The following is an 18,348-nucleotide window of genomic DNA, read 5'->3' as shown; positions in this document are numbered from 1 at the left end:
TTATAATAAAGCAAGCAACCACAATAGCAAACAAGAATATGTAAATCTTAAATGGCCAAAAGGTTATTGGTCTTTCTAGAGCCTATTAGCAATACCAATCGGGTCAAGGGGTCACAACACAAACAACCACAAGGATGGACTCCTGGTGCATCCGGTCATCTTTGCTAACTCCCACTGACTTCAAGAACTCCACGAGCTCGTCCTCGGTTTTCTTTCGGTTCTTCTTCATTACAATATTAAAAATACATATAATGAAAAACCAAACCCAATCTATTACAATCTTGAACCATCAAAGTGGGCCAAAATCCCTAAAATAAAACCGAAAAATAAAATACAACTTTGAACCATCCATATAGCCAAAATCAAACAACCAATCACACAAGGTCCGGCCAGATTTACATATTCAACAAAATTAAAATTGAGCAATATTATGGTCAAATAAAATAAATAAAAATTGACCAAACCAAGATTGCTCAAAACCATATCTAGATCAAAAACTTCAATTAGCTTGAAGTTTATGATGTAGATTCGGTGAAAAGACCAGATTCGACTCGTATGTTGTAACCAAGGCTCTGATACCACTGTTGGGTTTCAGTGATGATCAGTCAACCGTTTAACAATTAAACCCGGTTTTAATTGGTTTCATAATTATTAATCAAATTAATAATAAACAAGAAAACACAGCGGAATATTAATTCGAGTAATCACCAAAGAAACGGAACCGTATAGGATCCGGTTACGAACAATACGAGTACGATACGAAACAACCAAAGAACACATAAATATGAACTGACAATATTTAAGTTTACCTCGGTTAATGAATAACCGGTTGAGACACCTAGAGTTAACGAGCGACGCTAGGTGACGAAACGAGACACCCCGGCAGCAACACTGGTGTTCTAAAAATAGCAACGGCTGGACAAAAAACGGCAGCAGCAACCGGTGGTGTACAAAGACAGCGGTTGGCGATGGCGTCGGTTTATAGTGGCCGAACAACAAAAGGGAGATCGGCTGTCTTATTGTTTTTCTTCACGTGTGAACAGAAAGAAACAAGAGTTAGGGCCGACACATTCTTGGAGTTCAAAAAAAACTTTTGATTTTTGTTATAATATATTATTATAACAAACGTGATCTGCAAGACTTTTATTAGTTATTATTATTGATACTTATGGAATTATCATAAATCATAATAATTAATAAACAATAACCGGGCCTCAATCCCGACTCGATCTATCGCTCGTTTAAAATCCCACATTAGTTTATTTATCCAATAAATAAACTCAATAATATTATTCATCATTGCCGGTTAAGAGAGTTAAGCGGGTTTAATGCTCGTTACCCAAGGTGTAACTCTTACGGGTTATAACTCGGCGGCCGCGTTAGCTTAAGCGGATCGGTCTATATTTCCAACCGTCATTCACTAGTACGTACTAGAGGTAATGATGACAAATACATACACAATATTAATATAATTATTACCCTTTGGCAATTTACCAACTTAAAAAAGTTTCACAGCAGTTTTAATGCTATCCTAATTAACTTCACAAATTTAGAAATTTAGAATATATATACTGAAGTTGCCACAAATAAATTCGATCACCAAACAAAAGCTTTACAGTACGTTTACATACATATAATGCAAAAGGTAAACTTTGAAATTGACACCAACTTGTAACACATACATTTTAATCCACTGCAGTTTAATTATGATTTAATATTCAAAAATTGTCACCTCAAAACACACTCAACCCATACAAAGATGACTAATTTTCAATATTCATGTCCCACTGCCATCCACATCCAGATGACTTTTTCAACTCCTTCGTTTTTCTGGAGTCATAGTGGGTGCTAAACTATAATAAAAACCTTGACCAGAACATTCATGAATGATTAAAACCATTGTAACCAACTAACTCTTCACAACATCAACCACACCATTCAATCTCAACATAATCAATGGCTGAAATCGTGCTTTCTGCCTTCATGGCTGTGAACTTTGAGAAGCTGGCTCTGCAAGTTTGGTAAAACTTTCTAGCTTCAAGGAATTAGATATTGAGATCAACAAATGGCAGAAATCATTAAAACAAATCCAAAGTGTGCTTACTGATGCTTCTCGGAAGGAGATAACTAGCGATTCTGTGAAACGATGGCTAAATGATCTTCACCGTCTAGCTTATGATATCGATGACATACTCGATGATTTGGCAACTGAAGCTATGCATCAAGAGTCCATCCACGAATCAGAAGCCATCAGCAGGAGGGTAAGAAAATTAATTCCGAGTTGACAAGTTTCTCAGGGAATACTAAGATGCATGGAAAGTTACGTAGTATTACCGCCAAATTAAAAGATCTAGTTGAGGAGAAAGCTACACTTTGTTTGATATTAGAAGGGGAGACTAGGTCAAGAAATAAAAATAGAAGATTACAAACCTCTATGGTCGATGCATCTAGTATTATTGGACGACAAGCTGAGAAATATGCATTGGTCAACCAGTTATTAGGGGATGACCCTTGTGATAAAAACTTTAGCATTATTCCCATTGTTGGTATGGGTGGGGTGGGCAAAACTACTCTAACTAAACTTTTATTCAACAAAAAGAAAGTCAAGGATTTCTTTGAACTCAAGGCACGGGTTTGTGTTTCAGATGAGTTTGATATTTTTGGTATAAGCAAAGTCATCTTTCAATCAGTGGCAGGGGCAAACAAGGAATTTGCAGATTTAAATCTGCTTCAAGTGGATCTTGTAAATCATCTAAGTGGGAAAAGATTTCTATTGGTCTTAGATGATGTATGGAGTGAGAGTTATGAGGATTGGAAAAACCTCGTCGGTCCGCTTCATGCATGTGCTCCTGGAAGTAAAATCATCATAACAACACGGAAGGATAAATTGCTCAAAAAGTTAGGTTGCAATCATCTAAACCATCTATGGAGTTTATCACATGACGATGCTTTGTCTTTGTTTGCTCAACATGCCTTAGGTGTAGATAAATTTGATTCACATTTGTCACTCAAACCACATGGTGAAGGAATTGTGACAAAATGTTATGGATTGCCTTTGGCTTTGATCACACTTGGGACTTCATTGAGGACAAAAGAAGATGAAGATTCATGGAAGAAAGTATCAGAAAGTGATATATTGAGGTCAAAAGATGATGTAATTCTCCCGGCCCTTAGACTAAGCTACAATGAACTTTCTTCTTGTTTAAGGCAGTTGTTTACGTATTGCTCATTATTTCCCAAGGATAACTTGTTTAACAAGGAGGAACTAGTTTTAGTATGGATGGCAGAAGGGTTTTTGCACAAGTCAGCTCTAAGTGGTTCAACTGAAGAACAATTAGGTTATGAATATTTTGACGAGTTGTTGTTAAGGTCAGTTTTCCAACATTCACCTAATGATGAATCCTTGTTTGTGATGCATGACCTGATGAATGACTTGGCAACATCTGTTGCTACTGAATTTTCTATAAGGTTAGACAGTGAGGCGGAGAAGAATATTAAAAAGGAGATGTTGGAAAAGTACCGTCATGTGTCATTTGTTCGTGAGGAGTATGTAGCATACAAGAAGTTCAAGGCATTTTTAAATGCTAAAAGTTTGAGAACGTTACTGGCAACATCTGTTGGGGAGATAAAAAGTTGGCAGCGTTTCTATTTATCTAATAAAATTCTTATTGACTTGCTTCTTAAGTTACCAATGTTAAGGGTTCTACGTTTGAGTTATTCTCAAATAAGTGAGGTACCGGAGTCCATTGGTACTTTGAGGCACTTGAGGTATCTTAATCTATCTCAAAGTAGAATCAAAAGTTTACCGGAAACTTTGTGCAATCTCTGTAATTTACAAATTTTAATTGTTTTTGGTTGTGATAATCTAGTTAAGTTGCCCAATAACTTCTTAAAGCTTAAAAACCTTCGACATCTTGACATTAGGGACACTTCGCTTTTGTTTCAGTTGCCATCAGGGATTAGTGAATTGACAGGTCTGCAAACTCTTTCGAAAATCTTTATCGGAGGTGAAAGTGGATTTGAAGTAGCCAAACTTAAAGACTTCAAGAATCTATGTGGAAAACTTTCGATTGTAGGTTTAAATAAAGTGCAAAATGCAATTCATGTATGTGAGGCGAACTTTTCAGAAAAAAGGTTAAGTGAATTAGAGCTTGTATTGACTAATGAGCAACATGGTTCACAAAACAAAATACTTGAGAATGAGGTCCTAAATGAGTTGAAGCCTTGTAACAATAAGTTAACACAACTTACGTTTAGGTCATACGGGGGGTTGGAGTTTCCAAATTGGGTTGGGAATCCCTTGTTTCTTCATTTGAAGCATGTGTCAATAAGTGACTGCAAAAGATGTAGAACTTTGCCGCCACTTGGGCAGCTACCATCACTTAAGGAGTTGTTTGTAAAAGGCTTGAATAAGGTGGGAGTTGTGGGTTTGGAGTTACTTGGGACTAGTTGTGCATTTCCTTCACTTGAAATTTTAAGTTTTACACATATGTATGAGTTCAATAAATGGTCAATGAATAGAGGTGGTGTGTTTCCATGCCTGAAACTGCTTCAAATAGGACATTGTCCCAATTTGGGTGAAGTCACACTTGAAGCCCTACCTTCATTAAGCATATTAGACATATTCTATTGTCATAATTTAGTTGAACTCTTACTTGAAGCAGTCCCTTCATTGAATGTTCTAAAAATAGTTACATGTAATAGTGGTGTGTTAAGAACACTGGTTCAAATAGCTTCAACAATCACCGAGTTAAAAATGAAATGTATTTTAGGGCTTAATGATGTTGAATGGAGAGGTATTATCAAGCATCTGAGGTCAGTTGAAGATTTAAACATAGGGTATTGTAATGAAATAAGATACTTGTGGGAATCAGAAGCAATTGCAAGTATGGTTCTTGTGAAGTTGAGGAAATTGGAAGTAGAGCATTGTTATAATTTGGGGAGACTAGGAGAGAAAGATGAAAAGGAAGATACATGTAGGAGAAACGTGCTACCATCTCTTAGGATGTTGAAAATATATTTTTGTAACAACATGGAACGTTGCACTCGTCCAGATAATGTTGACACATTGAGAATTGGGTTTTGTAATTCAATTACAACAATCTCCTTACCAACGCGAGGGCAAAAGCTTAAGTCACTTTCCATTAAGGGTTGTAATACACTATTGAATAAGGAGTGGGGAGGACCAAAGATCAATGACAACAAAAATAACCTGTCATTGCTTGAGGATGCAAATATAAGAGATTGGCCAAATCTAAAAACAGTCATTAGACTGAATTACTTGTTTCACCTCACTCAATTGAGAATAACAAATTGTGAAAGTTTGGAGTCATTTCCTGACAATGAGTTCTCTAATTTGACCTCGTTAAAGCGTCTTGGAATTATGAATTGTACCAAGATGGATGTTTGTTTTCCACGTGGTGTTTGGCCTCCCAATTTGCATTTCTTAGAAATAGGGAAGTTGAAGAAGCCCATCTCAGAGTGGGGGCCATAGAATTTTCCGACCTCACTTGTCCAACTATACTTATACGGTGACGATGGAGTGAACAAATGCTGTCAATTTTCTCATCTTATTCCGCCATCTCTTACTTCTCTTCACATCATTAAATTTGAGAAACTAAAATCATTTTCAATAGGACTACAACACCTCACTTCCCTCCAACATCTTCATTTCATCGACTGCCCAAATATGAACATATTATCCCATTTCCAGCACCTCACTTCCCTCCAACATCTCTCTTTCTTGAATTGTCGAAATGTGAGGGATCTACCAGCAATGTTGTTGCCTTCACTTTTGAGTTTAAGAATCAGGGATTGCCCAAATCTGAAAGATAGATGTACTAAAAGAGGATGTTACCGGCACCTCACTTCACATATCCCTTGTATGGAGATAGACCCTTACTCATGGATTTAATATGAAATAACATAAAGAAAGATGCAATAAAAGAGACTGTAACGTCTACCATATATTCATATCTACTGTGTATTGACATATACCCAGGTATCACTCTCCCTCCTTAATAATTTAAATTAACTAACTGATTTTGCATTTTTTTTTTCTAAAAAAGATTGTAAATATGATCTCAATATGTGGACATGCTTACTTGTTTTTGCTTTGTAAATATGGTGAGAATACACAGTGAACTGAGATTAGTTGAAGTATTTAATTTATAAATTAATTAGAAATCATAATAAGAATATATTATATGGGAAAAAGAATATGGATATGTAGAAATCAAAGAACTTAAATTATGTTTATACCCATATGATATGATATTTGCAGTATTGGACTGTTGGAATATTATGTTTGTTGGAGGAACATTTCTTTAATGTTAAACACAATAGCATCTGTTTAAAGTGTTATTGGTTAAGTGGATGTAATTTCCATCAGATTTGTGGATTTTGGCACTTCGAAAGATGATTTTTAATATATTAGTGAAATTGTAGGGAATCGAAGTTCAACTTTAGAATAAAAAATTACTTGTAAGAACTTGTTTTATTCTCAGTTGTGAGTTCATAATATTATTTGTGTTTGAAAATGGTCTAACTTTGTAATGTTACACATAAAGAAGAAGTGGAAGCATTTTGAAGGAACCCCGCAACCCAATCATATTGAAGCATAAGATTCAGAAGAGTGTCTGATATACATAAGGATCGATGGTAGGAGTGGTAGAAAGATGGAGTCTAGGGATGATGTGCCACGTAGACAAACTGGAAGAGAGAGGTTCGGGGTGACCGGCATAGCCATCATGATCAAGATGAAATTGGGAAGAAAAGGGGATCGGGAAGGTAGGAACACCACTCCCTTCCTAGTGGTACCGAGATAAAATTCCATCCTAAAGATGGCACCCCACACCCATTCCGTGAAGGAGAAAAGGGCAATTCCGTTAAGATATCATTTTGTTCACATATGAACAAATATGGTTACTGTTTCTTATAATGCTATGGGTTGCAAATAATTTATATCTATATTGATTCATTCATTTCTTTTGTTTTTCTATGCAAATGATTGTTGAAATGGAACAGTCAACATGGGGCCTTAACGAAGAATAATTCTTATATATTTCTATGATAATATGGTGTAATTTAGTTATGTGAAAGTGTGAACATATATATGGTGTGATTTAAACACATGTCTGAAACTTGATACACAGGTTGGATGCAGAATCTGAATTTAATGTATTTGAGTCAACCTGAGAAGTTGTACAATAAGAGGAAATGAAAGATTAGCCAAGAAAATTGAAGTTGCATGCCTCTTTCTCCTTATTAAAATTTGATCTAATCTTAATAATAAACTAAGTTTTCTATCATTTTTAACCTTAAATATCTATAATATACTTGAACTTTTTATGAAACAAATTACCTAAAAAAACTAAGATTTTTATTGCTTAATTTGATAACGGTTTTTGAAGAGGTATGTACCCGCCTCAACACCGAGCAAGGCGGGTCAACCCACAAGATAAACACATTATGAAGGCAAAAGCCAAAACCTATGCGCATGGCGCATACAAAACATGCTCAGGCATCATATGCCCAGGCACACATATGCTCGCGCATCACATATGCGCGCGGCGCATATCACATGCTCGCGCATATCACATCTGCCCAGGCACACATATGCTCGCGCATCACATATGCGCGCGGCGCACCAGCGCGCGGCGCATATCACATGCTCGTGCATATCACATCTGCGCATGAAATATCTGCGCGTGAGAATAAAGAGAAGACCTCGCGCATCCTCAGGATGGGCGCATACCACACATGCACATAATCGACCTCGTCCTTATCCAAATCAGGATTAGGGCAACCTTGATTGTGCACGTCAGACAACCTTCCAGAAGGCATCTTTTTAAGGAATAAGGATATGCTGATGTTGACAGCTGCTAAATGAAAGTTGGACAGCTCAGCATGACTCATGGGTTACCACGTGATCATAACCAATGAAAGAGCACCAGGTGTCTCCAGGGACACGTGGCGCAAATCGATTGGAGGAGGCCAACAAAACCCTAATTTGGTCTCAGCTCAATCAGTGGAAACCCTAGCACTATAAATACATCATAACGTACACAGTTACAAGACACATTTGATTCACATTGAAGCATATTCAATTACATTCACTGACAGGCAGCCCTAGTCAGTTACTTTCTCATATACAGAGAGAATCAGGATAATCATACAGAGTAACATACAGTATTCAGCTATTAAGCAATACTCTCCCAATTCCCTTACTCACACATTATTATCTTCTCCTACACATACTTATTCTCACGCCGGAGGGTTACCCCAAAGAGGACCCCTCTGTCCCTTTCTGAGGGGTAAGTAACGGCGCTGTTCATTTTGTAGGTGGAAGAACACTGATCCAGAAGAACCATCGGTGAAATAGTATAATCACACCCGAGGAAAGTAGATCTGCTACCAGTGAGTAGATCCACGTTTCTTCATTGGCGCCATCCACTGTTACAAACGGCAATCAGATCTAATCAGATCTACAAAAAAATCAATCACCATGGTTTCTGGCGTTCGTAACGTTGATCAAGCTCTGGAGGATATTGAACGTGAGGGTGTTAACGACGGACAGCAGGTTCTGAGGGTTCCGCGTGATTCTACGCGTACCACCAGCAACCGTCCCTTCGTCACAACCCCTCACGGCCAGACTGAAACTCCTCCAGACGATCTCACGTTACAAAATATGGCCGGCGCGAAACTGAAAGGACCAATGGGTCCAGAAGAAGAAACAAATGATCCGAATGAATGGCTCATAAACGAGCAGCGGCGTCTGATGGAAAAGTACAACGAAATGGTCAAACAGAAGAAGCTAGCCGACCAAACACAAAGGCAAGCATTTGATAAACAGACTACAAAGAGGCCGCGCGCGCCGGAAGAAGGACATTCTGTTCACACTGCACACACTGAGTTCAGTGATGAAGAAGTGCATAGCATGAGGAAGACGCGGGATACTCATGCAGGAGGCTCACAGCTCCGCGCGCCTGTGAACATGGCGCCTGGAGCCAGAGCAGATCTGGATCTGCACATGCCATACAGCCCACCGGTCAGAGGGCAAGTGGACGTAACCACACCCTACAGACCAGCCATCTTGGTAAAACACTCAAAGTTTACTGCGCGCATCGCGCAGGCTCCCATCCAGCACAAGACCAAGATGCCAAGTGGTCTGGGCAAATATGATGGCACAACAGATCCAGATGACTTTTTGCAAGGTTTCTATAACACGGGAAACCTAGAGAGCTGGACGATGCCAACATGGTGTCATATGTTTGCCCGCTGCCTCACGGGCGCAGCGCGGGTATGGTTCGAGAGTTTGCCGACTGGGCAAATTGATGGGTTCGAGGAACTATTAGAAAAGTTCCAAGCCCACTTCGTACAGCAGCGCAGGCACACGCGCGATCCTGATGACATCATGCACTGCGTACGCAGGAATGATGAAACGATTGAAGATTACATCACTCGTTTCAATCAGGAGTCCCTGGCAATCGGGGGTATAACTGAGCAGCTCCTGCGCGTGGCCTTTATACAAGGCGCGCGCAGTGATCAACTCCGCCGAGCTCTCGTAAGCAAAGATGGTATGCCCACCACTTGGGCAAAACTAATGGAAGCCTCGCGAGTCTTCGCGAGAAATGAAAAACAGATTGCCCAAGATAGGGCAAGAGAAAGAGCGCATCAGGCTGAATCACCGCGCAGCAAAGAGAAGAGGGCCAAACAGAACTCTGTATGGTCCAGGTTGCAGCCAACAAGTTTTTCTTCCGCAGAAAAGCAAGTGCAACCAAGCTCACCCCAGCCCCAAAAAGATGTTCGTTGTCGCGGGGAGGGTGACAAGAGGGAGGGCGGCAGAGATCCTAGCAGACCTCTGCCAAGAATATGGACTTCCCTCACTAAAACACCTTCACAGGTGTTAAGTACTGAGAATGTCCAATTCAAGCCCCCAAAGCAACTACACTACAAGGGACCGCAAAACAGTGGCAAATATTGTGAATTTCACAAGTCCCCGGGCCACAACACCGACGCATGCCATCATTTAAAGGATGCGATCGAGAAGGATGTAAAGTCAGGCAGGCTGGCTCACTTGGTGAAAAACCAAAGAGTAGAAGATGAGCAACCGGAAGGAGCCTCTGCCAACAAGAAATACAAAAGAATCTGTGTGGCTGAGGGGGGACGACAAGGGCAAACATCAAAAGAGAGAAGCGCGCAAATCAACGGAGATTGGCGCGAGCAGCAAGTTATCTTCCCAAGAATCAGGGGAGGCCCTTCAATAAGCAGTCCTCTCATCATCACCACACACATTGCTCATTACGAAGTGTAAAAAGTCCTGGTGGACACTGGAAGTGAATCTGACATTATGTATGAGCAGTGTTTCAGAAAGTTAGACCCGGCAGACCAAGCGCGGCTCGAAATTGTGAACGCACCAATCTGTGGTGTTTCAAATGAAATCATCCATCCCCTTGGTCAGATTCAGTTTGAACTAACTATGGGGGATGATGAGCACAAGCGAGCCGAAGTTGTCAACTTCTTGGTCTTGCCCACCACGTCATGCCACAATATGATCCTGGGAAGGGGAACGATTGCCCAATTTAATGCTGTACCGTCGCCACCGCACGGCGCATTGGGGTTCCCTACACCTACAGGCGTAACATTTGTTTACCGCGATCATTTGTGCGCAGTGACAAGTGCGCCGCGGGAAGGGAGAATGAAACTTCCAATGGCGGACAATGCGCCAGAGAAGTGGATTTTAAACCCAAAATTCCCAGAGCAAACGGTCACAATTGGCGCTACCATTTCATATGAAACGAGATTGAGAATGAAAAGGTTGCAGTGGGTGAAAAAATGGAAATATAGGGATATATAACCGGCAGGCGGGTCCGCCGCCGATTGCCCGGCCTCAGGCAACATGCAGCCAAACAGGGTGGGAAAGCCCTGAGAGGCGATAAGGCTGTCAAGATCAGCCTGCCTCAATTTGCAGGGGATTTCATTCCACCTCCTCACCACCTTCGTCCTCCTTACCTCCTCCGATGAGCCCTCAGCAACCTTCTTCCCCTTGCCTTTCTTCTTCAACGTCGACATCACTACGGATTTAACGCGGCGTTTTCGGGAGACGATTGAAGTGATCGACAGGTTCGACGAGTCCGAGCTATCAGACATACAACTGTCAAATCTAACAACGGAAAACTTCTGAAGAACAGATATTTCAGAAGACAAAGAAAGAAAAAATCAGAAGAGAAAACAAGAAGATGAAGGATAAAGAACTCCAAGGGCTGCCTTTTATAGGCCGAGGAGAGAGAAATTTGGGTGCTGAACGGACTTCACGCGCCCCCACTCGCAGGTAATAGCCAACGCGAGCGCGACACGTGTCCCTGACAACTGTATGAGAGGACACGAAAAGAAAAATACGGCGGGTGCCAGAGTTCACGCGCCCCCACTCGCAGGTCTTGGACAACACGAGCGCGACACGTGTCCCTGACAGCTTGTGAGGGGACACGAAAGGCAACTGTAGCACCTCGAGCACACGAAATGTCTGACACGTCTCCATCACTGACCCACGTCAGCAACCGTCACGTACATGGACGATTCGTTTCAACCAAATGGATAGAACTTCGCGCAACCATGAAAACAACCAAGAAAACGACAAAACCCCTTTAAAAGACCAAATCAGTAAGTCTAATATCTATCTTAGCGCGCTCGCGCGAGATAAGACACACATTAGACTGGGGGGGCTTGAAGAGGTATGTACCCCGCCTCAACACCGAGCAAGGCGGGTCAACCCACAAGATAAACACATTATGAAGGCAAAAGCCAAAACCTATGCGCATGGCGCATACAAAACATGCTCAGGCATCATATGCCCAGGCACACATATGCTCGCGCATCACATATGCGCGCGGCGCATATCACATGCTCGTGCATATCACATCTGCCCAGGCACACATATGCTCGCGCATCACATATGCGCGCGGCGCACCAGCGCGCGGCGCATATCACATGCTCGTGCATATCACATCTGCGCATGAAATATCTGCGCGTGAGAATAAAGAGAAGACCTCGCGCATCCTCAGGATGGGCGCATACCACACATGCACATAATCGACCTCGTCCTTATCCAAATCAGGATTAGGGCAACCTTGATTGTGCACGTCAGACAACCTTCCAGAAGACATCTTTTTAAGGAATAAGGATATGCTGATGTTGACAGCTGCTAAATGAAAGTTGGACAGCTCAGCATGACTCATGGGTTACCACGTGATCATAACCAATGAAAGAGCACCAGGTGTCTCCAGGGACACGTGGCGCAAATCGATTGGAGGAGGCCAACAAAACCCTAATTTGGTCTCAGCTCAATCAGTGGAAACCCTAGCACTATAAATACATCATAACGTACACAGTTACAAGACACATTTGATTCACATTGAAGCATATTCAATTACATTCACTGACAGGCAGCCCTAGTCAGTTACTTTCTCATATACAGAGAGAATCAGGATAATCATACAGAGTAACATACAGTATTCAGCTATTAAGCAATACTCTCCCAATTCCCTTACTCACACATTATTATCTTCTCCTACACATACTTATTCTCACGCCGGAGGGTTACCCCAAAGAGGACCCCTCTGTCCCTTTCTGAGGGGTAAGTAACGGCGCTGTTCATTTTGTAGGTGGAAGAACACTGATCCAGAAGAACCATCGGTGAAATAGTATAATCACACCCGAGGAAAGTAGATCTGCTACCAGTGAGTAGATCCACGTTTCTTCAGTTTTGTTATATTATTTAAAGAGTTTTACATTTGACTAGGTTGTGTTGATTGATTGTTCAAGCGAATAGATATATATAGTCTGAAATTTTCATAAGATAGGCAAGTCAAATGTTGGATGTAAGTAACTTTTATTTCATTGGAATTATCTTGTTATTCAACTCATCCATTGCTACCTGGTTAACAACAAATAATTAAAAACATTAATGTAACATTTTCAAGAGATCAGAAATTTGAAAACTATTAAACTAATACTTATATGGAATACAAAGAGTGAGACAAAATTTATTAATATCTAGAACTGATTTTCAAAGTCAACAACCTAGTAAGACAGGTTTCAACCGCCTTTATATGCAAACTCATTAATATAACTGATTAACTGGACGTCTGATTTTTATGTAGAACAAACTATCATCCACATCCACCAGAAAGAGATAAGCTTATTTGCTCCTCCCTATTTCTTATTGGCAGATGGCTATAAAACAATAATACAAACCTTCACCTAAAAGTGAATGACCATAAAGTATAAACAGCACTTCACAAGATCACCCATTTCATCGACAGTCTCATCTCTATAATCAATGGTTGAACCCGTAATTTCGGCCGTCCTTCATGAGCTCATTGTGAAGTTGGTCTCTGAAACCTCGAAAAACATTACTCGCTACAAGCGAATTGATGCTGAGATTGAGAAATGTCAAGGATCCTTAAAACTAATCCAAGACATGCTTACTGATGCTTCTCGGAAGGAAATAACCAATCAATCTGTGAAACAATGGCTGAATAGTCTCCAACATTTGGCTTATGACATAGATGATGTGCTCGATCGCTGGCCAACCGATGCTATGCATCGTGAGTTCACTCACAACTCTGAAGCCATAGCCAACAAGGTAAGAAAGCTAATTCCAAGTTGCTGCACAAAGTTTTCACCAAATGTTAAGTTGTATGATAAGTTGGAACACATAAATGCCAAATTAGAACGTCTAGTTAAGCAGAGAGATGATTTTGATCTGAGAGTTGAAGGGGAAACAAAAGATAATAGAATATTTCAGTCCTTTGTATTCGATCCATCTAGTATTCTTGGACGGAAAGCAGAGAAAGAGGCATTGGTCCAATAGTTATTGTCACTGGTAGATGAATCATGTGATCAAAACTATAGCTTTGTTCCCATACTTGGTATGGGTTAGGTTGGTAAAACTACTCTATCTAGGCTTTTGTATGATGACCAACTAGTCAAGGATCACTTAAAACTTAAAGCATGGGTTTGTGTTTCGGATGAGTTTGATATCTTTGGTATAATTAAGGAGATCTTTAATGCAATGACAAAGGCAAACAATAAACTTACAAATTTTAATGCACTTCAAGAAATCCTTAGGGATTACCCAACTGGAAAAAGATTTATGTTGACACTTGATGACTTGTGGAGTGAAAGTTATGTGGATTGGCAAACTCTAGTCAAACCGTTTTATGTATGTGCTCCTGGAAGTAAAATCATCATAACAACACGAAAGGAGCAATTGCTCCATAAGTTAAGTTACAATAATCCGAAACCTCTACGAAGCATGTCACATGACGATGCTTTGTCTTTGTTTTCTCTGCATGCATTAGGCGTAAAAAATTTTGATTCGCATTCGTCACTCAAACCACATGGTGAAGAGATTGTGGAAAAATGTGGTGGATTACCTTTGGCATTGATCACACTAGGGGCATCACTAAGAACAAAAGAATATGCAGATTCGTGGAAGGGAGTGTTAAAAAGTGAAATATGGAAATTACCAATTCATTCCGGCCCTTAGACTAAGCTACAATGATCTTTCTGCACCTTTATGGCAGTTGTTTGCATATTGTTCCTTGTTTCTCAAGGGCTTTCTATTTAACAAAGAGGAACTCTTTTTGTTATGGATGGCAGAAGGGTTTTGCACTGGTCAACTCCAAGCCATTCAACAAAGGAACGCTTGGTCCATGAGTACTTTGATGAGTTGTTATCAAGGTCATATTTTCAGCGTTCACCTGATAATAAATCATTGTTTGTGATGCATGACCTGATGAATGACTTGGCGACATATGTTACTGGTGAGTTTTTTGTAAGATTAGGAAATGAGACGGAGGAGATGCCAGATGTAACAACTTGGCTTTTTCTAAATTAATATTTATTAATCATAACCCGACCCGTTTTTATGTTCGGGAAAATTTTATCTAAAAAAGATCACGCTTATCGAGACATTATTATTATTTTAATGTTATTGTTTAAATATTTATTTAATTAATAAAAACAACTTTGAACTAAAGACAATTTTAACCCTAAACCCTACTTAAACCTGGCTATATATCCAACTCTATAGTTGGAGGACCATTTTGCAATTTCTTACAAAGTTTATATCAAACCCAATTACCAAATAACCCAAACCCAATCCATTTCTTAAATCGTGACCCGTTTATGTTTCTTGAGCCTAAATCGTCGCGTCTATATTGGAATTTAATCGTGCTTATAATTCTACATGCCATATCGATCTCCACCGACTTAGTTGATTAGGAATGTAGATCGATATTGATACGTATTTATCTTTTATAACGAGCTGACTTAGCCGGTTTATGATTAACCCAGCTAACCATCATAATAACTCAATTAAATCTGTAAATATCTTCCTATCCTCGTCGGCAACCATAACCCTCTCCTTAATTTTATTAATCGTGTTGTTTTGATGTTGTTATTGATATGCGGCTGCCGTCAACTGTTATAACCATTTAAGCATCGTCCGATCATCTAATGAGGTAATTAATTACATAGTTGTGTTCGTCGGCCAGCGCACATCCTTTTTGGGTTATTTTCTTTTCTTGGTTTTTAATTGTTTTATTAGTTTTAAAGTTTTATAAATTAAGTATAATTAGTTTTAGTTATCAAATAAGCATTTTTTATTTAAAACCTGACACTCTAATCCATGTTTTCTCGCCGTTGAATGTTTCGTTTATAAATTTTGCCTATATCTATTATATATATATATACATGCATATAATTATCGAGCCAATTATTTTAACACATGGCTTTCCTTTAATCCAGCCCAATTTTCTTTCTGACTTCATAGTCCATATTCATAATTCCATATAGTGAGTAACTGAGATATGAGACTTCATAGTTCACACACTCAATAATCAGTATACGTTCATTTTCCACCTTAACTCTAGCCGCTCATACACACCTTCGCCGCTGGTCGCCGCTCATATTCACATCCGCCATCGGCCGTCGCTCATTCTCCGCCATCGATCGCCGCTCATAGGTAAACTCGAGCCAAATCGAGCTGAGCCAAGCCGGCTCGATTTAAAACTGAGCCGAGCTTGAGCTCATATTTTTAGCTCGATTAAGAGTTCGAGCTCTAGCTGAGCCAGCTCGATTGAATATCGAGCTTGAGCTCGAGCTTGCCTTGGCTCGGGCTCGGCTCGGCTCGGCTCGGCTCGGCTCGTGAACAGACCTACTCAAAACCCCACCCTATGATTTACAAACTCTCCTCACATAAATATAGGGGATGTGTTGGGAAAGCTCTCAGGGCATATTACACTCAGTATGATGTTGATTTGATATTGTTAAAACACATTGAAAGACGTTTTTTTAAATTATGATCGAGGGAATAGTAGCAGTCATTTATTGTTTATATGTTCAAATACCGTTTATACAGCATATTTGATGACATATCATCACACAGTTGTCAATGTTTTGGTTACATGTGATTATCGGTTTTCTTGATGATACTTGTCACAGCTAGAATGAGAGTTCCTTCAAGTGACAAGGCGAAAGGTGAAAAGTTTCTGCAAATCATACCTGCAGAATGGGAAACGAAGTCTAAATACTTATTTATGTTGGGTATTGCCTATTATTTGTATATATTTCTTTATCATATACTTTGTCCAGTTAGCTTCTAATGGTATGATTTTTTTGAAGATTTATTGATGAGGTTGGCATATTTTGTTTAAAACCTCGAATCTTTCCGACTTTAGTGGAACTGTCTATAAACTTCAAGAAAAACTCTGGCTTATGTGAAGTTTAACATTTTTATGTTATTAACCGCGACTTTTAAAAACTTTTTTCCCTTAAAAATATAAAACTGAGTTAAGAGTATTTAAGTATTTCTGGTTCAGCATAACCACTAAACTACGCTTTGTATTTATTGTGTTTTGTCTTATTGTAGACATATGATAACATAATAAATCAATTTAGTCTATAGAGTGTTGATGAACTTGTAACAAGGGGTTTTAATTACTGTATAATTGACGAGGTTGATTCCATTCTTATAGACAAACCAAGAACTCCGCTTATTATATCACGACCTGCTGAAAAACCAAGTTAACACTACTATACAGCTGCTGAATAGCTAATGTGTTTGAACAATGTTTTTACTTAAAGCCGTTGGGAATCACGGCGTAGCGCGGAATTTACTTGGGAACAAGAAGACGAGATGAAGGGAAAGTACCCACATTTGTAAATTACGGATTCATCTTAATTTCGGGATGAAATTTCCTAAAGTAGGAAAGACTGTAACATTTGTCATTTCTCAGTTTAACTTGCATTTGTATTTGTATCAAAAAATCGACCCGTTTTGATCTTTCGCATTTGTCGTTGTTAATAAAATGTTGGAACCTCGGCTTCGAGCTTGACCAATTATCAAGACTCGAACCGACAAATCCGAACACTCGTAAAGTCTCGTTTTAGTATCTATTTTACTTTGCAATATTGCAATTATATCCAAATATTTACTTAACAAAGGTTAAGTAGAAAACTAATAAATAGAATACCGAGACCCGAATTCGAGTAAACTTACTTTTCAAAAATCATTACTTTAATTCCTTATGTGTTTATATTTTAGCCTTCAAACTTTAATTATTTATGTTACTTGTCAAGTTATTTTAATTTAAAGCTTTCGAAACCATCTACTAACTCAAGACCCTTTTCAATCTAGGTCTTGCCCGTTGAACTTACCCTTCCCCCGTTTTATCGCAAACTATCCTTCAAGTTACTTATTTCACGTTAGTACATTTCATCCCCTGTTTTCACTTTTATACTTTGGGGATAACATGCATACTTATCCAAAACAAGAACGATTTATAATACTCTATCTTCAAACCAGAAACTGTAGGGTGTATGATACTTAGAATACTTGCTCTATTGTGTGTTATATGTTTCATATGCTTTACGTGCACGAGTGTTTATTTTATGTTGTTGCGGAACATAATAAATATGATCATACGCACCCCTAACTACTTAGCCTTGTGCAAGTAGCATAGGGCATCATTATCCGAGTATGTCGGTTTCTACCGATTAGAAAGGATCCTCATTTACATATGTTTTATATATCACGATTGATGCTTTTATTTACAGTCTCATATACGTTTGTGGATTTCTCTCATATTATATATACTCAAAACCATTAAATTGCTCACCAACATACGTGTTGACAAATACTATTTTATGCACTGTTACAGGTTTGATTATTACTTGACCTGGAGTTTGAAGACGACATTCTATTTGATACCGCTAGGTTATTAGAAGAATAAACAATATTTATTTCTTGTAGTTGGTGTTTATTTGTATGAACGAGATGTG

General features: G+C 39.3%; 1 protein-coding gene and 2 pseudogenes across 1 annotated transcript; all 3 read left to right on the top strand.

Annotated features, from left to right (window-relative positions):
- Positions 1-1,767: 1,767 nt before the first annotated feature.
- LOC143584989 (putative disease resistance RPP13-like protein 1) lies at positions 1,768-5,861 on the top strand (annotated as a pseudogene).
- A 7,478-nt stretch (positions 5,862-13,339) lies between these two features.
- Positions 13,340-13,873, top strand: LOC143584981 (putative disease resistance RPP13-like protein 1). Its single transcript, XM_077066886.1, has one exon. The coding sequence runs from the start codon at positions 13,340-13,342 to the stop codon at positions 13,871-13,873; it is 534 nt and encodes a 177-aa protein (XP_076923001.1).
- A 60-nt stretch (positions 13,874-13,933) lies between these two features.
- Positions 13,934-14,551, top strand: LOC143584984 (putative disease resistance RPP13-like protein 1; annotated as a pseudogene).
- Positions 14,552-18,348: the final 3,797 nt, after the last annotated feature.

This window comes from Bidens hawaiensis, unplaced genomic scaffold, assembly GCF_021521415.1.
Source record: "Bidens hawaiensis isolate Kalapana, Puna unplaced genomic scaffold, B.hawaiensis_p1.1 tig00033523_1, whole genome shotgun sequence".
NCBI lineage: Eukaryota > Viridiplantae > Streptophyta > Magnoliopsida > Asterales > Asteraceae > Bidens > Bidens hawaiensis.
Note: the sequence above shows the minus strand (reverse complement) of the source record. Positions and strands in the feature narration are given on the sequence as shown.

Excerpts from the sequence above, each read along its gene's own strand:
- LOC143584981 (XM_077066886.1), top strand. The coding sequence starts at position 13,340 with ATGGTTGAACCCGTAATTTCGGCCGTCCTTCATGAGCTCATTGTGAAG.